We start from the raw sequence: 25462 nt of genomic DNA on the forward strand, positions 1-25462 counted from the left end.
CTCCGCAAAAAGAGGGGAACTTGCCAAGCAAAGTTGTTCTGATTTCGATGAGGCTCAGATGAAGCAGAGCCATTGGCTTATGGCTTGTGGCTTGGCTTGGGTTTTCACAAGCCTAAGCCTGGAGAAGCCAAGCCAAAGTCATTGGCTTCTGGGCCAAGCTGAGCCAGTCAAATTACTAGGTATGTGCTCCACCAAAATGCAAAATTGGAGAATTCTTTGCAGTCCAAGCCTGTGGTCAGACAGAAGGTGATGGTCTGATCTCAAAGCTGAACAGAACTCTATTAACATTGTACCAGTGGCATCAAGTCATAGTAAGTACAAGTCTTGAGTTGAAAAAGCTTGAAACCTCTGTACATCCAACTATATTGACACATCAGCCCTTTGCCCACGAATGCCATTCTGTGAGCCAATCAGTGAGAATGCATTAGCCTATCAACATTGACCAAGCTTACATGCATGAGACACTCAAGTGACCTGTGCATCCATCCCTTGCTCTAAGAGCACACAGTCAATCCATTGCTCTGGTACTTGGTCCTGTCGTGATTTAACAAGTACATGTCAACTGTAACAATTGTGATTATCAAGACATGGATGATGAGCCAACATGGCCGAAGCATTGTCGTGCAGAACGGGCAGTGTACTGAGCAGCATAGCCAGGTGCTGCCTGTTTCTCAGCATGCTGATCCATCAGCAGGCGCCGCAGAGCAGTAGCCAGTGCTTTATGCTCATGAGCAATGAAGGCAGCAGAGTAACATCACTGGTCTTTGCTAGGGCAGAGTTTGGAGGTCGCATCCAGATACAACTGCCCAAGAGTCATCGAATGTCGACATAGAGTGCGTGAGTTGCATTTCAGGCAATGTCTGTACCGGTGAACATGAGTGTCTTCTGTCCAGATCGGAAGCATATGGTTAGCATTGTGCAGTGGCAATATGAGGGCAGAAAGTCCGTACATAGTCTGCATAATCATCTTTTGTTCAGGCAGCTTGTTTATGTCATCCATGCACTCAGGCCATCAAGAACAGCCTGGATCAGCACCGGGCCTTTGTATCCTATCACAGTTGACCATGGACAAAAATAAAAACTTGCAGCATAGTGCAGAAACTCACTGAGTGTGATTGACAACTAGTGAGGATATGTGCACAAACGTGAGATTCTATTCACTGTTGTGCACATTGTCACACTTAAATGTGATGAGGTGCATATTGGCACACAACTGTGTGCAAAAGTGCATGTACGTGCACTTTTTCCTGCATAAAACTTGCCATCGCTCATGCAAAACCTGCCATGCCAGCAAAACTCACCATTGCTCATGCTAAACTCGCTAGGCATTTGTAGCGGTGCACATGCTAAACAGAAACTTGCATGAGCTAGGCAGAAGCTCACATAGGCTAGGCAGAAACTCATGTAAGCTAGGCAGAAACTCACATAGGCTAAGCAGAAACTCGTGTAAGCTAGGCAGAAACTCACATAGGCTAGGCAGAAACTCATGCATGCTGGACAAAAACTCACATTATCGTGGTGTAGAAGGGTGGCAAAAGACGGTAGGCAAGATGCACTTGAATAAGCGTGGAACTAGCCACTTAAAGACCACTGCACTTTATCTGAGTTAGGTGGATCAGATGTAAGATCAACTTCTGCCTCGGGCATTTGTTAAGGAAGAGAAGACCACTAGAATAGGTTGTGTAGGCAGGGGATAAGAGAAAACACATGATCACATAAGGGGTAGCCATCTCATATAAGACTGCTAGCACAGGAGAGGTATCTAAGAGGCAGCACTGAGTCGCTAATGCCTAGACAAAGATGGATGGTACAAAAGTAAGCACTAACACAGAAGATGTTACTTTAAAAGATAGACCTGATTGTCTACCTGCAACACCTTGAATAAACAGAAACAAACCTAAGGTATAAGCTGGCACCTATTTGCCAAGCCTTACTATCTCACACTGAAGAAAGTGCCTGATTGCACTTTCTACCTGGGCACACACAGACGAGACTCTTGCTCTCAAAGTTGCTTGTATTTTGGGGGTGAATTGGAGGTTCTTATATAGCTTTTGGAAGCCCCATCCTTTGGTCTACTTTGGCCTATTCTAGAGTATTCTATATTATTCTACACTATTCTTCTATATTCCTGCAGTTTCATGGAATCTTCTAAAAATACACAGTTGCCCTGATGATTTGCCCTGCTATCTGTAGCAGCTGCCCCAACAAATCTGATACATGTTTGGCCTATGCATAAAACATGTAACAAGTTTATTACCTGTTTCTAGTAGTCTCCAAATGTATCAGCCTGTTGTCGCATGTTCCAAGATGCTGTTGCCATGCATAAGATTGGCCAACACATAGAAACTGACCTGGTATGTATCATATTTTGTGTCAAACCATTTTGATGCACAATAGTGTACACTAGAAAGAAAACTCACATACTTTGGGTCACAAACTCACTCTTGGTTTAATTAAAAACTTGCTCCTCCTTCAATCGAAAACTAGTTCTTTGCTCAACCAAAAACTCGCTCCCACTTCAATCAGAAACCCGGTCTCAGTTTGATCAAAACTCTGTTTCTGGTGCCCTTTTTCACTTTAGAAGTTATTTAATACCTATTATAATGTAAACACCACAAGAAAATACTGTACTTTTACGACTATACTAGATCAAAGTGCCCAAAATGAGTTTTTCCGACAACTTGCCAAAATCACCATAAATTGAGAGAATATTATTGGTGGTGTCTGCGGAAAAGTGGTGTGACGTGTGACATCTGGTACGGTTGTAAAAGTACAGTATGAGGGTTAGTATATATGCTCCCAACATATTCTAATATCTATTCTAATACTTGCTCCAATGGTCTTGCAAGGGAAAAAGGAAGGGGAGCAAGTGGAACCTTACAATAGCTAAGTTCCCACGCTCTGGCACTTATTTCAATTCTAGAAGCACTATAACATCATAGGGGGTAGTTTTCAATAGGAGTTCCATTGAAAACTACCCCCTATGATGTCATTGAGTTTAGTAAGAGCCTGATGGGATCACTCACACTATGTAGGTCTCTGGCCCTTAGCCTGTCCGATTATCTGTCTGAGCCAGATTTTGATCATGGCACGGGAGTTTGCATTTAATGTTTACAGTAAGATCTGTCTGTACGAGTTTATGATCATGGCACACAAGTTTACAATCAGCTTGAGTGAGTTTAAGATTGTGGCACGCAAGTTTTTGATCAGTCTGAGGGAGACACACGAGTTTACAATCAGTCTGAGCAAGTTTAAAATCATGGTGCATAAATTATGATCAGTCTGAGCAAGATCAAAATCTGGCGTGTGAGTTTATGCTCAGTCTGAGTGAGTTTGAAATCATGGTACGCGAGTTTGTGGCTAGTTTTAGTGAGTCTGACAACATGGCATGCAAGTTCAGGGTCAGAGTGCACGAGATGAAGGCTTACCATTGCAAGTTTGCTTCAACATTGCAAGTTGGGTGAACGAGTTCAATGTGTGCAAGTTCAAGTTTTAGAGGGTGCCCTTCGGGACACTGATGTGAACGTACGTACACTTCAGTGCATACATTAGCGCTTATGCGAGTTCTAGTTTTTACATAGCTTCTCAGTTTTCATCTACTTACATTGCACTTTGGCTTACATGAGTGCATGGTCATGCACGCATGTAAACTTTGGTACGTATGGGAGCGCTCATGCAAGTTCCAGTTTTTACACAGCTGCCCAGTTTTGCCCACCATTGTTACGATTTCTGAATGTAATTTCTGTTGGAAGTAGCACTTTGGGAGTCAGTTCACTTTTTAATGCAAATCTGCCCCTTGCTCTACAACTTGCTATACTTAAGCCATTGACTTGGAATTTTGTCCACATATATCTCTATTATAGATCTACATGTAAAAAATCATTTGGTCACAATTGGATCAGCTTTGACTCTTCAGCACTGTGCTTTATGCTTGAGCTGGGGACTTAGACAAATTTCATGAATAGACCACTTTCAAAAGGCACAACATCTAGATGATTGTTATACCATCAGATAGATCACAGTGCAAGGGTCCATAATATGTAAAAATATGTGCCAAAATAATTGTTTCAAGAGGTGATTTAGAAGGAACAAAGTGCGAGAAAACGCCTGAATAAGCGCCCTGTAAGCGCCACAGTATGTTCTGCTCTCTTCATCACTTCTATTCTTCCTCACATATTTCTGTTCATCCATACTATGTAGCATAGGATCTGCTATATACATACTAACTGTGTACTTAGTATGAGAATGGTTCAAGACCATGGATCAGTGATAAAGTGCTGACTACTGGCTTTAAAGCTTAGTGCACAGTGTTGCACAATGCATTGTGAACTTTACAGGGGCTATAATCATTTGATATTTTATAAACCCATTAGCCATACCATCTGGCACTACTATAAATATATATATAATTGAAAAAGTTTATTTGGAATTATTAAAAATGTTCTATACATCTATTGCTCTTACTCCTCTCTACAGATCAATACTTGTCCATAATTCACAAAGATATTATAGGAGCCTTTTTTACTATGCCCTGCAAGTATTAGGCTACTATATTGTGGATATTCAGACATATGAGCTCATAATTAAGCATATGGTCATGATCTTGTGCATAAAGCTTAATCCTTCGAGCTACCACACTTAATGGCTATTCTACTCCGTTCTGCTATTTCAGAACACTAATATATATCTTATATAAACATATAGTCATACTATCTGCCATAATATTACTTCATCTTGGCCTGCAAAACTGAAAATCATTGAAATCAAAAAGATCCCCTAGCCAGGATTGAACCTCCAACCTCTACCCAATAAGGCAACTGCTCTTTGAAAATGCGCAATTTGCCACCTCAGACCCAACTGAAAAGGGTAAATACACCTCATACACTTCTTTCACCTTAACCACCATCATCTCTGCTCACAACATGCTTCACAAGTGTAACTTCTCCAAGTCTTCATGGAGATTTGGCTTGCCCCTGATCTTCTACCTTGCTTGCTACCTTTTGGTAGCTTCTACTGGCACTTTCTTAGACAAAATCACCTTATAAACCTTTGATATAAATCTTGAGCCCAACTTCTGGAATGGAATGATTGGAGGCACCATTTATAAAAGGCCTACCCTGTCTTGCTCAGACAGACTGAACAAGCAGAGCAACCCAGTTAAGATTGAGTGGAGCCTAGGTCATAAATGCCTCCAGCCACTTTGTGGCATGGTTACAGGGGCCATCTCCAAAAGCCCTGTTCTGTCTTCTGGCTCAGACAGACTAGACCAAAAGAGCTTCCCAGTTGAGAATGAGTGGAGCCTGGAATATAACTGCTTCTAGCCACTTTGTGGCATGGCCACAGGGGCCATCTCCAAATGCCCTGTCCTGTCTTCATGCTCAGACAGATTAAAAGAGAAGAGCATCCCAGTCCAATATGAGTTGAGTTTGGGTGAACAAAGCTTCCAGCCACCTTGTGGCATGGCTTCAGAGGCCATCTCTTCAAATTCTGGCTTGATTACAGGCACCAGATATAATCTAATAAGTCTCGCACTGTCTGACCAAGCAGACAGTTTAGAAACTAGTAAACTTGTAATACTGTATATAGTTCCAAGTCTCATATAAATAGTAAGCTATTATAATATATAAGTTATTATTATTTATATTGCAGCATAAAAGAAATGAAGAAATTGTACCCGCCAAGCATATATGCTATGGTCCACATAACCCTAGTTGCACTTCGGCTCACGTGAGCACATGGCCATGCACGCACATGCATTTTTGTGCATTCATGTGCATCCTCATACACTCTCATGCACTGTGTTGCATGCATGTGCACCCTCATACACTCTCATGCACTGTGTTGCATGCATGTGCACCTCTCCTCGGTGTCTCAGATTGAAAACAAGTTTCCTCGTGTTTCAAGTTTGTGATGTGTGTATTTTTGTCCATCTCCAACCTTTATAGTATCCTTACTTGCACATACCCACAATGCCAGTCATATACTAAAATAAAATCCCTTGCACATCTGCGTGCTAGCTCCAGTTTTATCAGCTGACATGCCCAACAAGTATCTGAATCCATCATGCATGGCTTATCCAGTTGCAGATGTTCACCTTTCTGGCTGGAGACGTCTTGGATCGTGTGCTAAGCAAACGAGTGAATTATGCATCATCCCCCATATGCAGAGGGTCATACACACCTCACATTAGAGTGATGTTATCAACACCACGCAATAGGTCATCGAAGTGCATGATTGCCATAAGCTCAGCATGCGCAATGCATCAGCCCTGGCACAATGGAGCATGCTATTGGAAGAGCGGGGGCCTTAGCAGAGGGAGACGGAGCCCTGGGAGATGTAGAAGCCATTTATAACCTGTAACAAGCCAGTATTGTTGTGCTGGGGATTGTTTGGAGGGCAGTGAAGAGACACCAGTTAGACTCTTAGAACTGCTCTGGTCGATGTGAGCACAACATGACAACTAAAATGGAGTATCAGTTATTACGTCAGCATGTTGTTGATCCTCCGGTAGCCACGTGACTCCTCTCCTTCCCATTCTCGCTGTTATGCTACAGCCATAGATGCCCTAAAGCATGGTTTCCTGTCCTTTCTTTCCTGCATCCTCTGCTGTTGTCCTTGATCTTTCTCTTGTCTGGTCACATTGGGCTCGCAAGATCTGCCCACAGCTCTTTCACCAAATGTGCCTACTGTGCAAAGAGGACATAACCTACTTTGTCAAAATTCTGCAGTCACAGTTATCTGGCTGGCTTGCTCCACATGTTACACAGCTCATACTCAGATCTAGTGAACACCACGAACTCTCCTACTTTTGGCGATGTCTCCGCAGTCCTCTCAACGGGCTTCTGCCTAACATCAATTGACTAGAGTGCTGTGGACTTCAGGCTTATTTCCAAGCAAGCAGCGATCTGACTGCAATGTGGCCTCGATTACATGAATATCCAGGTTCACTACAGAGGTTATTGAGTATTAAATTTTCCGGATACAGATTCCATTCCTTCACCTCCCTTCTCCGACAGCTAGCCATTCTCAAGTGCCTTGAAGCCATCGAGGCAGACAACATATCATGAAGAGATCCCTGCGATATACGCCACCTTCCTCGATGCAAGTGGACATTTCATTCTATCAGGAGCGTCTACGTGAGAAACTGCACTGAATACTGGCCTTTTATCTGAATTTCTATTTCTTCTGGCCTTTTGATGTGGACTTGCATCGACACACCACGAGGGATACTGCGTGGATCTAGTCAGAAGGCGGCGCCGACGAGGTCTGGCGACTATGCATTAGCTTGTTCAGCTAGCCCAATAACCAAGATGTATTAGTGACTATACTAAAGTACAAACAAAGGCTTACCTAGCCCAATAACCAAGAGGTTGAGATGGGAGCTAGGTAGTGACAAAGGGGCTCCTTATATACTAGTCAGGCTGCGCGCGGACCAGGCGTTACATAAGCGACTGTGCTACGGCGGCTACTAATGTCTAGGGGACTTTGGCAGAGAAGCGAGGGCCGGCATATCATAGGATATGACGTTTGTCAGGCCGACGGAGATAGAATGTCCGTTGTTGATCGGACTCGGAGATAGACGGGGCCGGCATGTCATAACGTATGACATTGTCGGGCCAACAGAGATCGGATGTCTGGTGGAGATTGGAGTGCGGCTGTTTTACCGAGAAAGCGTGATGCGGTGACGAGGCAGCGGCGATACAGGCGTGTCTAATGCGCTGATGCGTGCCCGTCAGTAATGCGCTCTCAAGGTGTTTAGCGCGCGGCTAGGACTTGTAAACTGGCGCCAATGCGCCGACGACATTTGGAGGGCCATATAAACGTAGGATAAATCATAGAAAATCGGAATAAAATGGGAGGCTGGGGCTACGCCCATGACACCTTTGGGATGAGGCTGAGCTTGAAGGACAGTTTCTGTTGGATAAGGCGGAGAACTCGATGCTCTGCAGTGCCCAGATCATTAAGTCGCTCTGGGCTGTGCACTGTTCCGACACACTCAATGTCCATTGGCTTCATAAAGGCAAGTCTTACATATCTTGTGTTGTCCTACGCACGTTTAAACTGCATTTTCTAGGCGACTTTCGCATCTTGGGAGGTTCTGCCAGTATCGAGGTGAACATAGTCACACGATCCTCGTCTTCTAATCACCCATTGTCTCTTCATCAAGTAGTCGTGGCTGACTACAGGTCAGTTACACCTTGCGCCACTCAGCCATCGTAGAGAGAAATTGATTCCTCCATGTGTCAGCTCTGTCCTGACGTGTCTCTCGACATCGTGTACAGCAACAAAACCACTGCAGAGGAGTTTACCCAGGTGTCACACTAGATACGAAAGAATATGGCAAACGCTCGACTCACACTTCATCACCATATAGAGGGCAAGGAGCCAATGATAGACTTCATTGAACGGCTGAAGAAGTAGAGAGAAGGCACTCATGATTTTCCATCACTGCCAGCTCTGACCCCAGAGCGTTAATGCAAGGTACCCGACGTTTTCCATTCAGTCATATGGAAATCCAGCTCACCCATCAATCACAGCCTTCACGTCCTGAAAACCAACTGACAATGAACTAGATAAATCGCGATTTCAAATGTATCCAGAACACCGAGGCACTTAACACTTACAGATTTGTAGATAAATTTTGTTCATTCTGACAAGCTTAAACAATGATTTTCAAATGCTTGTTATTACCGCTGCATTTCAGAACCGCCAGCATCCTGGTCGCTGAGCCATCGCAGTCGTCCATCTATATGTTCGTAAACAGTGGATCTCAGATGAGCGGCTCGAGGCACCAGCCCCAAAGAGCAGAGCCGGAAGCGACAGAACTCATACACGCTGATGGCCAGGCTTTCGAACGGCCCTGATATATTGGTGGGGGGGCTCGACGGGATTTTTTTGGAATTCGTGTACGAAGATTGATGCCAAGAGACACCCCACCACTCGCATATAGGATATCAGCTGCGCAGCCACAAAGTGTCAGCGCAGTTCCTCGTGCCCTCGATATCGCCGAGTGTTGGCAGTGAAAATTGATGCAGACGAGTCCTGCCAGTGGTGCCAAGTTATATGACGAGGCTTCAAAGTGGGTGAATCGCATAGGTTGTCAAGTTCTGTGTGAGGCCAGTGGAAAGGGCAGATATCTAGGTGAGAAGACATCAGGGTTTGCTTCGGAAGAACGCGCTTGAGCAGTTGCTGGCTCGCACATCAGCACCTCATGAGCAAGAGAAAGCGCCATTGTAATTGAGCACTCAAGGAGCACTGAGTGGCGAGTGGTGAATGTGCAGCACGTATATCCTACAGATAGTGGTATCTTCGAGTCATCTGTAAAATCCCTGGAATAAAAAAGTGAAATTACCTTCAGCAGGTGTTTGCCATGTACTTACAATTATCAGAAGCGTGTCGGCAATGTGCCAGTGTGGCGCATTGTACATGACCATTCCCTCCAGCACCTGAATTTTTGCAAGCTGTTAGCTAGTTGTAGCAGCGACATGAAATAATTTATATATACATACTCGAGAAAACCATGTCCACTTTTACTCCTCATTCAGGTTGAGTAGACGTCGCATCTTGTGTATTGTATGGAGTCCGTCTCGCGGAAGAGCTTATCGCTCTAGCTTGTGGCCAACGTGAATGTTGATATCGACTCGCACGTCGAGACAGGAAATTGCAACGTCGATAAGCCTATTGCAGTGCAACGCGGTTTGCAGTAGGGTTGTGGGGTTTGACTCCTGCCAAGTCCTGCTTCGTCGAGACGCGAGTTGTCACGGATCACGTGATAGCACCGATGCCATCAGCCCTCGCGAGGGACTAACGTCGGTTCGCTTTTGCCAACATCACCCTCAGAGCCGCCTCGGAATCTCACACGAATCCCGTGCTCGCGTCGAATCCTCTCGAGTTGTATGAAAATATGGAAGAGCTCAGCAAAGACCCGGAGCTGACACCCGGCCTGGTGAAGCTCCTCAGCGAGAAACTCGCGGACACGCGCAAGGCGTTGGACGAAGCCAAACAAGTGCGGCTGGCTCCAGCGAGATGCTTCACAGTGCTGGCACTGATACGAAAGTTAGGAAATACAAGATTTGCGGGATGAAATGGTAGTGGAAGGACATGTGGGGTCGAGAGTGATTCTAACAAGCTGTCTCGTGAGCCGTAATCATTAAACACCACAGTCCTACAGGACGATGTCTTGCGGGAGCTCGAACGTATGCGTGATGACTTGGCCGATAAAAACGTGCAGTTAGAAGAACTCTCCGGGGTGAGTGTAACATAAACCTTCTCTTATACTCTGTTGTGTGCAACTCATCGCCTAGCTTCATAGGAGAATGAGAGAATGAGAAACGAGCTGGATGATCTGCGCACAAGAAATACTGACACTCCGTCGAATGATGAAGATGAAGATATCAAGCCGCCGGTGCGTGTGCTGACGCCTCGCCAGACTAATGAGTGACGTCATCGCTATGCACCAGGTCGAAGATGATATTCCGGAGCTACGTCAACAAACTCAAGAGCTACAAGGGCAGCTTTCGCAGTGTGACAAGGTTAACTATCTGTGTCTCGTGCGGCATCCCGTTCCTCAACCGTTATGTGTGTAGGAGCTCGAACTGCAAAACAGGCGAGATGGCGCCATTCGTCAGCGAGTTCAGCGCACTCGCAGTAGGTCCCCTGCTCACAAGCGGCGAAGGTCACGTTCACCATCTCCTGAGCCTCAACTCATCCTTTACAAGAACGGCGGGGCTGTACCACCTGCTAAAGTTAGGCCGAAGGCCAGTGATTATAGCAAGTCGATCAAAGAGTTGATTAATCGTGCAGTCCAGAAGCTCACCGTCAAGATTTACACCATCGACGCATTTCCTTCCGATGAGCTGAACAAAGAGTGGTCACGGGAGTGCTGGATCTCCACCTGCCGAGAGATGCGAAAGAAGTTCACGCCGCAAGAGGGTATTGTTCGGATTGTCAATGCTGTGCGTATACTCGCTCGTTTATTCTGACTGCTACTCAGCCTGCTTCTCCAGATGTCGAGGCGCCAATCCTCAATACGGTCGCATATGCGAGAAATAGTGCGCGACATGCTTCCGCTAACTTACGGCCTTGCCATAGATGCGCTCCACGAGGACATCGTTGCAGCGAATATGGCGCGAGTCGCTCGCCTACTGTCTGGCACGCCCAAACGTTTTGGATATAAGGTGTGCAGATAGCGTCGATATCATTGGCTTTATTGTCACTAACGTAGGGCGCAGGACTTTGATGCGGACAAACCAGAGGTCTATGCTGAAGTTCCGATGCTCATGCACGCGTTACAGAAGCGGCTCTTTTCCAATGAGCATGACATAGGCGCCGAATTTCACGCCGCTTTCGACCCTCTGCCCATCCCTACAATCGCATTTCTACTCACATGTGTGCGTTCTATCCTCACCCGCGTGATCATGCAGGCCAACTCTCGTGCAGGCAGAATGCAGCCTTGACTCCTGGGTGACGGGAAAGCCAGATCAGGCCCACCATTTTCGCACGGCCGAGTATCGCGCCAAGTACAGAAGCCATCTCCAGTGGCTGACAGAAGACTGGGAAGCTCTCGACCCCGACGCGGTGGAGCAGGTGCGACACGAGATGTACGAGCAGGTGTTGTAAGTGTTTTGGCTCCTTCTGCGACATGGTAACAGATTGCAGGTGCAGGCGATACGGCGGCATTACTATGGATTCTACGGAGACGAGAGCTAGAAACGCTTCGAATGAAACGCGCGAACGCATGCGTCGGGCGCTCGCTGCTCGGAAGTCTGCTGCGCAGCTCACTGACCGTTAGTAGCCAGGGTACCGTATAAAAATTATAGCGCTTGATGTTAGATTTCCTGGCTCAGGGCCCTCCCCCCTCCCTCTTCATATCGACGCGTGTTGAGGCCTGAGATGGCGATGCTCTGGCGGGGTATTGGACACGCTGTCCTACGACGTGTCATATTGGATGCGCAGTACGTAAAGGGGGCGAAGACCATGGTCCAAAAAATATATGTACGAGAAGTACGTCCCTATGGGACTCGTGTGGCGCGCAACGGTCCCCAGTCAGAATCACGCAACACTTAACATGAAAAATGGTCTGACACACAAATACGGCTTTGCAGAAATCACAGGCGCAACGGTCACAAGCTCACGTGAGAATAATATCGGCTAAGAAGTACGAGATAGGTCATATAGGTAAACACGACACTCACATTTTCCTTGTGTTGTGAACTTGAGCCCTTGGTGAATGGGACATCACCTCACCTTTTGTCTCCTGAGCATCCGGGATGTGTGTGCTGAGTCCATTTAGACTGCTGCGCAGCACGGCGAAATATCTCATAAATTTTATATTATATTATATTATATTCATTCCATGCCTCTCTCCTTAAGCCCTACTGCTCATGGCTGTGTTTGTTTGCTCAAAATTGAGGTACCCAAAGCTGTTACTGTACATACAATCTATAATTCCGGTTACTCATTTTTGTCCTCTGAGCTACACAATAGTTTGTGAAATTTTTAGAAGGTTGCTCCTCCACCAAAACACGCTGAAGCGTGACAGGCGCTGGTCACGTGGTATAGATGAAAGTGTACTGGGATCTCAGCCTGCAGGCGTGATGCGGCGGGCTCAGTCCGCTGTCATCGCCTTCGTCGTCCAACTACATACTCTCTCACTCCCTCATAAGACGCTCCAAATCGCAAGTATCCTGTCTACGGTTGTACAATAGTATGGAAGAGCTCAGCAAAGACCCGGAGCTGGCGCCTAGCTTGGTTAAACTCCTCAGCGAGAAGCTCGCGCACACGCGCAAAGCGTTGGACCAGGCTAAACAAGTACGGGAAGTTATAGCTAGATATTTCGCAGTGTCGTGGATAACACAGTGCATAGGAAAACCAAGACCTCCGAGATGAAAATACGCAGCTGCGAGCGCAGAAGGCAGATGCGTTTGCCAGCGCGTCTGCAGAAGGAGATGTAGGACTGAGAGTGAGTTCAACAAAACTACTACATCCTCTTCCGCGTCGAATTCAATCTACACAGGGCGATATGTTACAGGAGCTGGAACGTGTGCGTGAAGTACTGGCAGAGAAAACTGCGCAGCTTGAGGAGCTCTGTGGGGTGAGTTTCATGTAGCCCTCCTCTTATACTAGGCTACTTGCGTGTTGAACAAGACATATAGGAGAATGAGAACATGGATGCCGAGCTTAACCACTACCGCTCGAAGAACTCGTTCGTTCTGACAGACGAAGTGATCAAAGATGCCAAGCCGCTAACGAGCTGTTTGGCGCGACTCTGTCCTGTGCGTAAATGAATATATTGCCAGCGTAGTCCTAATTTCAGTTGTCTTCTCCGTGTACTAGGCGAGGAATGATGTTCGGAAGCTGCATCAGCAAGTCCAGGAACTGCAAGAGCGAATTTCACAGCAAGATGCAGCCAGCCGTGACAAGGTGAGTGATCTCCGGCTTGGCCAGCATCTTTCAATGCTATCTCAACTGCGATGAATGTAGGAGCTCGAACTTCAGGAAAAGTTAGACAAGGCAACTGCAAAGAAGAATAAATACAAGGCAAAGCTGCAATCCATCACAGAGGTTAGTTTCTCGTACCACGCTATATTTGAAACATTCTTAGTGCCAGAATTAGGCAAATGAAGCGCAAAAGCGTGATGTGGAGCCCCCTGTGAGTCTTAATCTTATCTTATTTTGATCTGCACGGTGTTTAATATTCTACAAAAGGTGGATGTCCCTAGAGAACCAACGAAAGCAGTGGCACAGCAGGACACTAAAAATACTGAGAGCAAGGATGAGAAGGAAAACAATGAGGACAAGGAAGACGTCGATATAGTTGGGTGCTCTATGTTTCGCTCTATATGATAGCCTTAACGTTTTGATTATGACTGAAGCACAGATGCTGCTTATCTCCCAATCGTAGGCTGATAAATCTTCCCAAGGTAACTTCGCTTTGCTGTAAGGAGAAACCTCAGCTGACGTCGTCCCACAGGAAGTATCAAGAATCTCGTGCGTCCTAAATACGTACCGCTGAGCATGGCTGAACGCGTATGCAGGACCGCTGGCAATTTCTTCTTCCGACCGGGAAGCACTGTGATGATCTATCCACACGGAGATGGGAAAGATGTGCGTATCCTGGGCTCGACATCGGTTTGCGACCCTGCAACGAGCCCGTTTGCTTGGACACCTTCGGGTAACAACCTAGCAAAAATGGTGGGTAACATACGCGAGCTCTTCTATCTTGCGGGCCCGAGGGACGTGCGCTACCTGGGAACCTATCGCTGCGTCACAGCAGGCATATACTCGAGCAATGAGTTTCGTCAACTTCAAAATCAGGTGCGAGCGGTGTAGGTTTTACCTGTTTGTACGACTCAAGAGAGCACTGATTTTTAGGTCAAGGAAGATATCGTAAATCACTCGATTGCCGGTGGTCTGTGGGCTACGAGGGGCTTAACCGATGCCACGAAGAGCGCGATCCACAAGGCATACACCAAAGGCCTAGCGGAAGTGGAGTTTGTGCACCTCGTTTTTGACAACTTCAATTACGAATACTTTAATGCCTTGCTCAAGCTAAAGGAGGCAGACGAGAAGGTGCACCATGCCACGAAGACATCTCAGAAGCGGAAGTTCGGACAGGACGCAGCGACAGAAGATTCTTCTGTGCAAAAGTTGTCCAAGAAATGCAAGATGGCAAAGTAACGACGCTCATTGACTACGATATCTCCTGTAGTTCACATATGCGAGTACAATTGTTCTACGCCTGAAATAATTACAGTTGGTTCGGAAAATAAGGAGAGATTGAACTTTTCCAGCACCGTCCCACAATGGTAACTTGAACTAACTTCAGGCCCTGAGCGCGCGATGTCTTGTGCTTCACAATTCCCTCCTGCATTTTTTATAGCTTCTAGCCCTCATACATGTTCACGCAGGTAAGTGAAAATCACAAACGGAGGTATGCAATCCCTGTGGAACCGGTCCGAAAGCTATAATGGTGGCCGCACTAGCAGCAAGGCCGGCAGCGAGGCTGGCAGTACAACGCAAGCCCTTCGGCGTTTAAAAGCACTTTGCACCCTGTCTTGCTACGGGAAGGAGGGGTTTTGGTCTAATAATGCACCGGACGTAATTTGCTGCTACAGGTGCCGGGTGAAGGGTGCGGACGAGCTGAGTCTGGGTGCTGCCGCCGACGGGGGTCGTGGAAGTTACACTTACCTTGTTGGGATGGCATCAGAAAAGTTGATTTTCCGAACCAGCCGTAAACAAATTACGCTATAGCGGAATTGAAGACAAATTTCCGAACAGTAAATTGCTGAATACACTGAGATGGTAGAAAACATCCTGCGCTGCCCCTTCCAAAGAATTTATCACAATCGCTGTTGGCCGGACGACTGGCGGCAGGTCCCGAACGCCACCAAGCCTTTGCCTAACAAGTCTAAGTGATCTCGGATCTAGATCTGGTGTGAGCGCTGTCTCACGCTCCCTCTTATCCCCACCCACCAAGCTGTAGCTTAGAGAAAGGATCGCGGCTGTATTGTTTAAAACTTCTACTCCCTACTCTCCACAGCTATGGACCATATCTTATGCGACTCCGAGCTAGCCCCGCAGCTGTTCAAGCTGATTGACGACAAGCTGCAAGAGACACGCAAAGCGTTGGAGGATACGAGAAATGTGCGTGTTGTTCGACCTGAGGAAACGTGTATCTGGAGTCTTGCACAGGAGAAGGACGCAATCCAAGCTGAACTTCTACGACTTCAAGCTGTTCAGGCCACCGCAGGCTCCGAAGGTTCTGCGCAAGAAGACCTGAAGGTCAGAGACCCCGCGCGAAGCTGAAAGCATTTCGCACTAACTTCGAGATCAGAATACTAGAAAGATGCTCACCAATGAGCTCGAAGTGAGGCCTCGATCCAGCTATTACCCTCGTCAAGCATAGCCCTGACCTATCTATGTATTCAGATGAATCAACGACTCCAAGGAGAGAACGCAGATCTCCGGGGCCTTCTGGAAGGGTGTCGTACTGCTGAGACGGAGGGAACGTCGCGTCAGGATGCTATGGACGCTAGTGCAGGATGCCCAGGGACTGGGTGTGAGGTGCGTACTGGATCTGTGAGAACTTGAACTTTGTGTCAACTGCTGTTCTCTGGCGTAGGCGTGGCGAGAAGCCGGCAAACTCCAAATGGACCTCGCAGGGGCACAAGCCGTAATTGATCAGCAGCACACAGCGTACGAAGAGCTTCAAGAACGTGTAGGAGAATTAGAGCTTCAAGTTGAGCAAAAGGAAAGCGCCTGTGAAGAACAGCAGCGTCAGATTAGCATGCTTCAACATCAATTCGACTCCAGCAATGCGCAGAACCACAGCATGAAGCAGCGTCTTAAAGAATATGAGGAGCAACTTGCACGGCGCGATGCTGATGTGCGAGAAAACGCTGGCAAGATCACGGAACTCCAACAACAGTCCAGCGCAATGCGATACGAGTTCGATCAGAAGGCAAGTTTTGCACGGGTGATAATCCGTGACGGTATTCGACTCATAATCCACAGGAGTTCAAGCACCGTCAGGAACTCGAGCTAGCCACCAGCAAGCACTGGCGGTACAAAGCAGTACGCTCATCTTTTCCTTCGGATCCGGCACTGCGTCACCTACAGCCATACCCAGGCTCTTGAGCAGATTAATGCACGTCAAGCGCAGCCTGCGTCGCCTCAGGCTGAGGCCATACCTGCCCAACTTGTGCCCATTGCGCAACCGGTAAGTGCTCCTACAATACTTCAATTTGGGACGACATTCACACTCTTCTCTGTGCAGGTCGCTGCCAATGCTCAAACAAGCTGCAGTAAGACGTCTCAGATGGCACCGAAATCTGAGTTTCGCTCTGTCTTGGCAGCTAGTTCATCGTTCGGCCCCCGGCCTCCTACTCCCGTGAAGACGGTGAGAGCGCATATGATATGCTATTTTCGTATTAGGTCTGATAGACTATGACTAGGTCAAGGTTGGAGTTCCCTGGGCAATAATCGTAAATCAAATTATGAAGAATCCCTGCCTATCCATCACGTCGCCTACTGCACCGCTTTCACTTCCGGCGGTACGTCCTAATGATCCAAATGATTGACTAGGTATTCTTTAATACATTCATACAGGACGTTAAGAAGCACCTGTTCGTGAAAATGGCAGTCTATTTCGCATATTCTTGCTGACCCTATCATCCCCTTCAGCACGCCAGGCAGTACAATTCTTTCCTGTCCTGATCGTATCATCATCCCGCACTCTGAGAATCACATCCGACTTCTCGCGCCTCTGTCACGTTGCAAGTCTGCCAAAGCGACGCTCGACTTCGGCCCTCCTACGAACGAGCTCCCGCAGATGATTGGCAGCAAGAAGGAAGTGTTCTATCATGTCACGCCGACGGAGGTCTCGTACGTGGGCACCTACCTCGCCATCGCGTTTGGCGCGGTCAATCAGTCTGAATACGCGGCCCTGCCCAAGCCTGTGCGTCGTGACATTTCTCTCCGTGCTGCCCATCTCTAACACGTAATACCGCACTAGATGAAAGAGGCCATCGTAAAGCAGACCTTCCCATCCAAGACAGCGTTATCCGCGGTCAAAAAGAGCAATACCGACCGCCTACGCAACGGATACATGACGGGGAAGGCCAAGGCACAATATCTGACGCTCCGCTTCGACGGGTTCAATCGGTCGCTGTTTGCTGCTCTGAAGGCTCACGCGGCGACGACTGGCAGTACCCCCACCGCGGGCATGAAGCGCTCCGCCTCGGCAGACGCTGAAGGAGGGGCGGGTCCTTCGAAGAAGGCGAGGAAGGCAGCACAACAAGCGGATTAGATGATCAGCGAGCAATCGCCTTGGCCTGTCTCGCTTCTTGTCGGTTTGAGGACGGTGGAAGCGAGACTGGAAATGGGACAATTGTATGGATGAATGCTTGTATTGTACCGCCTTCTGATACTCTCCACTGTATTTCCGCAGCGTATTTGGTTTTTAGATTGTCAGGTCAAGATATCCCGGACTTCGAAGGATAGCCTGAGTCAACGCAAGCCTTGTGTCCAACACCTGTACGTACGCACGACGCCAAACGGAGTGATCTTGTACCAAAGTTATTACTCCGGGCACGCTCGCAAGCTCGTTGGCGTTCGTCGTCAGTGGTTACCGATGCGCTAGTCACATCTCACGAGAACTGTTATACTGCGGAGCCGCCACGAGGCGGACTGTCACACGGTCATACTGTTGTGGACATCGTTGCATACGCCCGGTTGCCATCCTCCGCATTCGACCTACACGTTCACCACGCTATTCATGCAGGAGCTCAGCGTGGACCCTACTTTAGCCCCTGACCTTGTGCGGCTGTTCGGCACAAAGTTGGTAGAGACGCGGCAGGCGTTAGATGACTTACGGGCGGTGCGCAGAGCCAGCTACCGAGCGTGTTTTTGACAATACAATTCCCATACAGGAGACCCGAGACCTGCAAGATGAGATTGCCCGGCTGCGTCAGCAGAAGGCGGATATGTTTCTCGGGGACTTGTCAGGCGTAGATAACGAAGTGGTGGGCACCCAGGTGAGTCCGAGAAAGTATGGTGAAAGGTCGCTATCAAACCGTGTCGGGTATCTGCACCCTCTAGGATAAAGTCGTGCGAGAGCTGGAACGGACACGTCTTGCTCTGGCTGGAAGCAACCGGGAAGTGCTAGAGACGGCCCATGTACGTATTTGCGCGGATACTATATTTGCTTCAAGCTTAGAACGCCACTTGTCCCATCAGGCGAACCAGCTCCTAGAAGAAGAAGCTGCAACATTGCGCTCCGAGATTACAGTGCTGCGCTCCAAGCCTGAAACCCAGCCCGCGGGGGACGCAGGCGAAGACGAAAATCAGCGCCCAAGCCGCCTGGCTAGAAAGTGTCCAGTGAGTGTGCGCGACTGTAACTGCGTAAAGCGCTCGCTGATGTACTGCATTATAGGCTAAAAAAGAGATACAAGAATTCCGGGAACAGTCAGAGGAATTGTCCGAGCGCGCAAACGCAGCCGAACAGAGAGTGCGTTCTCATTGTCGCTGAACTAGGTGATGTCCCAACGACGCTGCTATAGGAGAGTGCGCCCCAAGAACGGCTGCAAGATTTAGGAGCCAACAAGCATAAGCACAAGAAGAAGTTCAAAAACGCTCGAAAGGTGCGTGATCGCCCGAATCTCTTAGTCTGTCTTGTCATGGGTATACTTCAGGCGCTCTCCTCGAATGAAGAGCTTACTGTAGAGAGACAAAGCTCAGCATCGAAACAAAACGTGAGTACCATGGACTTAGTTACACGCTGGCTCGGCTTAAGCTGAGGCACTTATTAAGCTTGACCAGTCTCTTTCTCCCTCACCTCTGGGAGAGAACCATCTCGAAAATGAGGGGCAGAGTGACAAGCGCTCCAACAGCAAAGACAAATTGCCATCACGAGAGGCCCGCTTCAACTTGCATGACGGCCCTGGTCCTGAGACGGCAAGTCTTCTGCCGCACCTGCCCATGTGTTGCGATTGACCGGTATTTAGCTCATTCCCTGCATGGGATATAAACGTCATCCATTCAATCTTCCCTGGGTGAGTATTGAATCCCTTAGAACCTGTGATGCTGGTACCGCCGTGATGCTGATCTGCGCGCCAGAATATTAGACAATTGCTGTAAGCCCGTCGTTATCATCCATTTGCATTCACGACTTACTGAGCATTCAGACACGCAAACAAATGCATGTTCGTTCCCGAATTCACAATCTCGCCATTCAATCGCCGTTGTGGTCATGCACGCATCGTAAAACCCATGTTCATTTGCGACACGTCTTACACTCCCTACGAATGGAAGCGCGGTGATCTCTACCACCTCGAGTCTTTAGCTGGAGCCACCATAGAGCTGTTCCATCGTCAGTGCGGCGGCATATGCTACCTAGGAACGTACAAGTGTGCCGCTACCGGATCTCTTCCGGTGGGCGAATATCGCCAGCTGTCTAGTAAGGTCAGTCTTGCGACCGTGTGCTCTAGCTATCTTCTCGTCTAATGTTGATGTCGCACAGATGAAGAATGACCTTGTAAATGAGACCTTTGCATGCAGAAACGCGGTCTCTGAGTCGGACTACAAGCACGTAAGCCGCATGTACCGAAAGGGCACGCGTCAGGTACAATACGCAGACTTTAATTACGTTGCGTACAATCGCGAGCTATATGATGCCTTGAAGGAACAGCAGAAGGAGGACGACGGTGTCGGAACATCGCAAACTCAGCCTACTAAGCGCAAACATGACGGCCAGGCTGGCGAGTGGCAGGCGAGGAAGAGAGCGCGGGTTTGATTCAGGCTTTGTTCCGTTCCTTTACAGAGATGATCTCTAGTATGTGGAATAAACAATGTTGATCGGGTCTGGTAATCGCGTCGCCCATTCTCTGCGCAGAGCGAGTGGAGTCTAGACGTATAGCTTGCGACGGGTTGCCCGCGTAACGACCGCATAGTAGACAGACGCGAATATCACGTGAATTTCACGTGAAGTTGTACCGATCAATACATTGCCAAGCGGGTCACCCGCACATAATTTAAAAGACGCACTCCTCTCTGCCCGGTGCCCACAGGGGTGAGATCGCACGGTCCTTGTTTCGTCTGTCCACATTTTGCTCTGATACTCCGTATCTGTATCGCGTGGGCCATGGACGAGCTCACCAGGGACCCCGAGCTTGCCCCGGAGTTCGTCAGGTTGCTCAGCGAGAAACTCGTGGAGACACGTAGGGCCTTGGACGAGTCGAGAAGAGTATGCAAGCGTTGAGAGTTCTGGTCTGCTCGCATTGCGCTAACACTAAGGTGTTACTCAAGGAGAGCATCGATCTGAGAGATGAGATTCACCAGTTGCATCGCCAGAAGGCCGATGCTTTTGCCAGCGAGTCGAACAACCAAGAGGAAGAGCAACGCGATAATCATGTGAGTTGCGTGGCCTCGCCGTACAGGCTGTTGTTTTCACTCAATCTGCTACCTATAGGTTACACTTGCACAAGAAATTGGGCATGTCCGGCAGGCGTTAGCAGAGAGCAACCAGTATGCTCAGGACACTGCTGAGGTCAGTCACAGAACGAGTCTGCGCTGACTAGCAGATTCAAATGTCGTTAATTTTTGCTTGGAAGGAGAACAGCAATCTTCGCGAAGAGATAGAGAGGCTGCGAGGGCAGCTAAGCCTACACTCTTCTGACGCTTCATCATGGCAGCAGGATGTTAAGCCTCTCACGACCTGTTGGGCGAGACTCTGCCCCGTACGTATGTGTTGAATGGTGCCTTGCTGCATGCTTATGTGTGTTTGTGCTAGGCAAAAAATGATATAAGATCGCTTCACCAACAGAACAGTGTCTTGAAGCTGCAACTTGCTGATTCTGAGCACGCGCTCGAGCGTAATGTGAGTCCATGTCTCTCAGGGTGCTATTCGTCGAAGCTGTGACACAGGAGAAGTGCCGAGATTCAGAATTACAGCTAGATATACTCACTGCGAAGAAGAAGACATACAAGAAAAAGCTCTACGCTTCCAGAAGGGTGTGTACGGCACCTAAGGTCTTCTTTACCTCCGCATCGCCAACTTACTCCCACTCAGGAAGTGACATCGCTCACTAGTCGCATTCAGCTGCTGCAAAACGAGGTAGTTCGCCTTGAAGAGCTGAAATACGTAGGGTGGTATCAACCTTCTTACAATATCTGATTACTGAAGCTGACTACACAGACTCGCGAGCAGAGCGTTTCTAATGCTGATGCTGAGCAGAACGAAAGCACTGCTCGTAGAGATGGTGATGACACGAGTCAGCACACAGGTGGTTGGGTCAGCGAGTGCGATAGAAAGGAAATCAGAAGTGATGATGAAAGTGATGATGAAAGTGATGATGACAGGGGTGAAGAAGACGCAGCAGATATGCCAACTGACGTGAACACATCCGTGGTGTGTTGTAAAAACCTTATGCGATGCATCTTTGCTCACTGGCAATGCTTCAGGTGACACCTTGCATTGATCCAAGTCGTACACCCTATGATCTTCCTGCCGTCAGTAATTCTATTGTACAGTAGTGATCGGGAACTTACCCTTGCAGTAGCATGTGCGCGAGCTATCGTATGTTGCTCTGTATCACAGAAAAAGTTCGCTCATCGAGCTATACATGTAGCACAGCGAGAGCAGTGATCCTCTTATGGCCCGGGCAGACACGGCAACTCCATGGGAAGAATAACCGGAAGGCGCACATCTTTGCGTCACCTTCCAAGTGTGACACATCGACGGAGCCCATCTCGTGGATCAAGATTGAGCCCAGTCTCCAGGGAATCACCGGCGGCACAAGGGAATTGTTCCGTGCTGTTCATGGTAGCGTGCATTACCTAGGGATGTATCGTTGCGTCAGCGCAAGCCATTACTACTCGCAGGATGAATTCCGGCAGCTAGATAAAGAGGTAAGGACCACTTGTCGTGCAAAACGTTTGCTCACCGGCTGTAAACACAGTTCAAGGAGGACATCCTGAAACAGACATTTATTCGTCCGTCACAATACAGAAGCTTATCGAGGCGAAACAGGGACCACATAATCGACCTATACTCACAGGGCAAGGTTCAGGTGCAATATCTTCATCTGGAGTTCGTGAAGTTCAATCAAGACTACTTCAACGCATTGATAGATCTGAAAATTCAAGACGAAACGAAGCATGCGTCGAACAAGCGTAAACGCGAGAGCAGTGGAGGCCGCGGAGCGATTCGGAGGAAGAAGACCCGTCGAGAGTAGCGAGCTAGTGTTGGGGAAAGCAGTCTTCACCGCAAAGTATAATAAAATTTGTCAGCAAAGTGAATCTGTATGAATGACCTCGTACCAAAGCTGTCACTACAGGCGCGCTTGCCGTGAACGGTCGCGGTCCATGCAAAAGTCACCAGCGCGCTAGTCACATCTCACGTGCCGTTGTCGTGTTGCCGGGCTGCCGTGTCACACAATCATATTGTTGTCAGCATTGTTGCAGACGCCCGCGGTTGTCGCCCTCTGCTTTCAACTCAATACCTCCGCCTATGGAGGAGCTCAGCGTGGACTCCAGTCTAGCCCCCGATCTTGTGCAATTTTTCAACACGAAGTTGAAGGATGCGCGACAGGCGTTAGACAAATCGCAGAGGGTGCGCAAAGCCGGCCACCGGGCGTGTCGTTGACGATACGATTTGGATATAGGAGATCCAAGATTTGCAAGATGAAATTGCCCAGCTGCGTCAGCAGAAAATGGACGCGTTTGCTATGGACGTGGATGATGATGCGAATGCAGCTCCGGTGAGTTCGCGGAAGCATGGGCGCAGAGCGTATCCAGGGCTCTAAGCTGATATGGACGCTCTTTAGGACTCCGAAATCGAGCAGGAGCTGCAGCGGACGCGCCATGCTTTGGCAGGGAGTAATCGCGAAGTTTTGGAACTTGCCCATGTGCGTACTGAATACAAGATCGTTTTGGTATTGGCTCTAAATCTCACTCGTATCATCAGGCCAACCTTCTTCTGGAGGAAGAAAGCGCAAGGCTGCGCGTTCAGCTTGGTACACAGCCCCTCGTGCACATAGAAGAGCACGTGAAACCTCTTGCTAGCTGCTTAGACCGGTTCCGCGCGGTAAGTATGCGCGGTTGTAATCGCAGCAAGCGCTTCATGATCTCTAATGTATTCTTCGTCGTGTCGCTTCAGGAAGAGGATATTGCTAAGCAACTGCAAGAATTAAGGGCTAACGAGAACAGGTATGAAAAGAAGCTCCAGTATGTTCGAAAGGTGCGCAGCTAGTTCCCGCTTAGGTCGTGCGTTCCTCACGAGTACGATTCAGAAGCTTGCTTCGTTGAAAGAGCATGCCGCCGAAGGATCGAACATGATATACGAACGAGACGTAAGTATCTTTGGCGAATGTTGGCTTGTATACGAGTTATTCTAGCTCACTTACGCTGGCAGGGCCCGGAAATAAGTGTCAAGTCCATGCTCAATCTGCCGCTCTCCCCACTTGCGAGCGACCAGGATTCTGGAGGCGAGGGAGAAGAGGAAAACCCTGATGGCGAAAACGAACCAACACGAAGGGTCCGCTTCCGCGACGATGGTCAGATCCATGAGACGGCAAGTATTGTGCTCGTCGTATCCAGTCGTCATTGCTTCAACCCAACATCCAGTGCATTCCTTGTATGGGACATGGACGTAACCCCGATAACCTTCCTCAAGTAAGTATTCAAGTTTTTTTTGACATGCGATAACAGCTCTCATTATGAATTTTATTTGCGCTGTAGCATATCAAGGAGATATTGCACGTACTATTCCTCCATTTACGTCGATCTCACACTTACGGTGGTGCAAGTGAATGAGAGACATTTTCGAGCATACGAAGATTGTCTACCTTATTCATTTTGTCCAACAGCTGTTGGGTTTGCTGCAGCTTGTCGTCGAGCACTTTGAAGGACTGCGGTACCATCTCGGAATCACGAAGGAGACTGTCCATGGTGACTCTGCAATTCGACCTTAGTCAAAAGGCTGAGAGGCCCATAAATGAAGAACAAATGGATTACCTAAAAGCAACGCAGAACCCCGTATCCGCAGATCCAGATGATAGGAGTATGAAACAAATTGGGCACCGCGCGGATTCGAACCCCGAGCTAAGCTGCTTTTGGCAGAGCCTTTGTGGCGTCTGGTGGTCCGAGGGCCGAGGACGGGCAGGGGTCTCGCTGAAAAAGTTCGCTACGCGTTGCACTCCTGCAGTCCAGATGTACACACACCGACAACGAGACATACATAGCTGATAGTACATTATTTCCATACGCTACAAATATATGGGAGCTCAGTTGTAATGGTCAGATATACGCTCGCTTGTTCGCCTGCCTGTTGCCAGAGTCGCGTTTGCGTTTGCGCCGACGTCGCGGGGCTTCCATAGCGCTGTCCCTCTCTTTCCCGTTCGTCGAAGCGTCATCCCTTTCTTTCTGCTTTATCAAGGCATCGTAAAGCATATAGTTAAACGAAACACGCTCGAAGTCTGCGTAGTGAATCTGACGTATTCCGGCAAGGTACATGCTTCTCACGTGGTCCCAGTCCGGTGAGGACGCCGAGTGTCCAGGCGGAAAGGTATTCTGCAAGATGGCGACGCGCGTCTACGGTATAATAAATAGAGTGAGGATTGGAGGCTAGAACGTAAGGTTGCAGACTAACACCTTTGGATAGGAGACGGTAGTCCTGCATCGGAAGCAATCCGGTAGCAGTGCACCTGAATGTCCCCAGATAGCACGTGTTACTGCTACCGTCATGTTGGCAATTAAATAGCTCCAGGGTATACCCGTCGGAAATTCGAGAGAGCTTAGTATTGCTGGGCTTCCATGAAAAGGAAGGTTGGGCTGTGTTGCATATTGATACAGGCCCCAGGATGCGTACGCATTCATGACGGTGATTGAAAGGGTAGATTGTCAATCCAGGAGCGTATATGAACTTGCTTTCATTACTGGCAGGATAACCTTACCCTGCGTGCCG

The 25462-nt window shown here is 48.4% G+C and overlaps 9 protein-coding genes across 9 annotated transcripts; 8 read left to right on the forward strand and 1 right to left on the reverse strand.

The window, feature by feature from the left end:
* The first annotated feature begins 9832 nt into the window (after window positions 1-9832).
* On the forward strand, window positions 9833-11821 carry PHACADRAFT_180964 (uncharacterized protein). The gene is made up of 11 exons (XM_007391442.1): window positions 9833-10006; window positions 10062-10136; window positions 10172-10249; window positions 10313-10405; window positions 10461-10532; window positions 10587-10955; window positions 10994-11051; window positions 11092-11177; window positions 11232-11390; window positions 11440-11615; window positions 11665-11821. The coding sequence occupies exons 1-11, from the start codon at window positions 9905-9907 to the stop codon at window positions 11789-11791; spliced, it is 1395 nt and encodes a 464-aa protein (XP_007391504.1). The 5' UTR covers window positions 9833-9904; the 3' UTR covers window positions 11792-11821.
* A 785-nt stretch (window positions 11822-12606) lies between these two features.
* Window positions 12607-14722, forward strand: PHACADRAFT_249033 (uncharacterized protein). Its single transcript, XM_007391443.1, has 12 exons — window positions 12607-12810; window positions 12866-12961; window positions 13016-13093; window positions 13155-13274; window positions 13336-13422; window positions 13483-13563; window positions 13616-13651; window positions 13708-13815; window positions 13875-13922; window positions 13973-13989; window positions 14037-14316; window positions 14374-14722. Exons 1-12 carry the CDS (start codon window positions 12709-12711, stop codon window positions 14677-14679), a joined length of 1359 nt encoding a protein of 452 aa, XP_007391505.1. The 5' UTR covers window positions 12607-12708; the 3' UTR covers window positions 14680-14722.
* Window positions 14723-15445: 723 nt separating this feature from the next.
* PHACADRAFT_113020 (uncharacterized protein) lies at window positions 15446-16095 on the forward strand (the record flags this gene model as incomplete). The annotated part of the gene is made up of 4 exons (XM_007391444.1): window positions 15446-15645; window positions 15694-15783; window positions 15836-15868; window positions 15931-16095. The coding sequence occupies exons 1-4, from the start codon at window positions 15544-15546 to the stop codon at window positions 16090-16092; spliced, it is 387 nt and encodes a 128-aa protein (XP_007391506.1). The 5' UTR covers window positions 15446-15543.
* A 5-nt stretch (window positions 16096-16100) lies between these two features.
* On the forward strand, window positions 16101-16603 carry PHACADRAFT_249038 (uncharacterized protein). Its single transcript, XM_007391445.1, has one exon. It carries the CDS (start codon window positions 16151-16153, stop codon window positions 16544-16546), a length of 396 nt encoding a protein of 131 aa, XP_007391507.1. The 5' UTR covers window positions 16101-16150; the 3' UTR covers window positions 16547-16603.
* Window positions 16604-17495: 892 nt separating this feature from the next.
* On the forward strand, window positions 17496-18553 carry PHACADRAFT_249039 (uncharacterized protein). The gene has a single exon (XM_007391446.1). It carries the CDS (start codon window positions 17516-17518, stop codon window positions 17807-17809), a length of 294 nt encoding a protein of 97 aa, XP_007391508.1. The 5' UTR covers window positions 17496-17515; the 3' UTR covers window positions 17810-18553.
* Window positions 18554-20005: 1452 nt separating this feature from the next.
* Window positions 20006-20404, forward strand: PHACADRAFT_249040 (uncharacterized protein). Its single transcript, XM_007391447.1, has one exon. It carries the CDS (start codon window positions 20021-20023, stop codon window positions 20291-20293), a length of 273 nt encoding a protein of 90 aa, XP_007391509.1. The 5' UTR covers window positions 20006-20020; the 3' UTR covers window positions 20294-20404.
* Window positions 20405-20641: 237 nt separating this feature from the next.
* Window positions 20642-22733, forward strand: PHACADRAFT_191228 (uncharacterized protein; the record flags this gene model as incomplete). Its single annotated transcript, XM_007391448.1, has 12 exons — window positions 20642-20743; window positions 20806-20910; window positions 20969-21046; window positions 21111-21236; window positions 21290-21376; window positions 21424-21510; window positions 21569-21640; window positions 21695-21907; window positions 21961-22008; window positions 22059-22075; window positions 22128-22407; window positions 22458-22733. The coding sequence occupies 12 exons, from the start codon at window positions 20642-20644 to the stop codon at window positions 22731-22733; spliced, it is 1491 nt and encodes a 496-aa protein (XP_007391510.1).
* Window positions 22734-22974: 241 nt separating this feature from the next.
* PHACADRAFT_205119 (uncharacterized protein) lies at window positions 22975-24470 on the forward strand (the record flags this gene model as incomplete). Its single annotated transcript, XM_007391449.1, has 9 exons — window positions 22975-23110; window positions 23163-23258; window positions 23325-23405; window positions 23465-23584; window positions 23657-23737; window positions 23790-23849; window positions 23912-24171; window positions 24238-24304; window positions 24366-24470. Exons 1-9 carry the CDS (start codon window positions 23009-23011, stop codon window positions 24468-24470), a joined length of 972 nt encoding a protein of 323 aa, XP_007391511.1. The 5' UTR covers window positions 22975-23008.
* Window positions 24471-24706: 236 nt separating this feature from the next.
* On the reverse strand, window positions 24707-25439 carry PHACADRAFT_249043 (uncharacterized protein). Its single transcript, XM_007391450.1, has one exon. The coding sequence runs from the start codon at window positions 25009-25011 to the stop codon at window positions 24796-24798; it is 216 nt and encodes a 71-aa protein (XP_007391512.1). The 5' UTR covers window positions 25012-25439; the 3' UTR covers window positions 24707-24795.
* Between the last annotated feature and the right edge of the window lie 23 nt (window positions 25440-25462).

Source organism: Phanerochaete carnosa, assembly GCF_000300595.1.
Source record: "Phanerochaete carnosa HHB-10118-sp unplaced genomic scaffold PHACAscaffold_2, whole genome shotgun sequence".
Classification (NCBI taxonomy): Eukaryota; Fungi; Basidiomycota; class Agaricomycetes; order Polyporales; family Phanerochaetaceae; genus Phanerochaete; species Phanerochaete carnosa.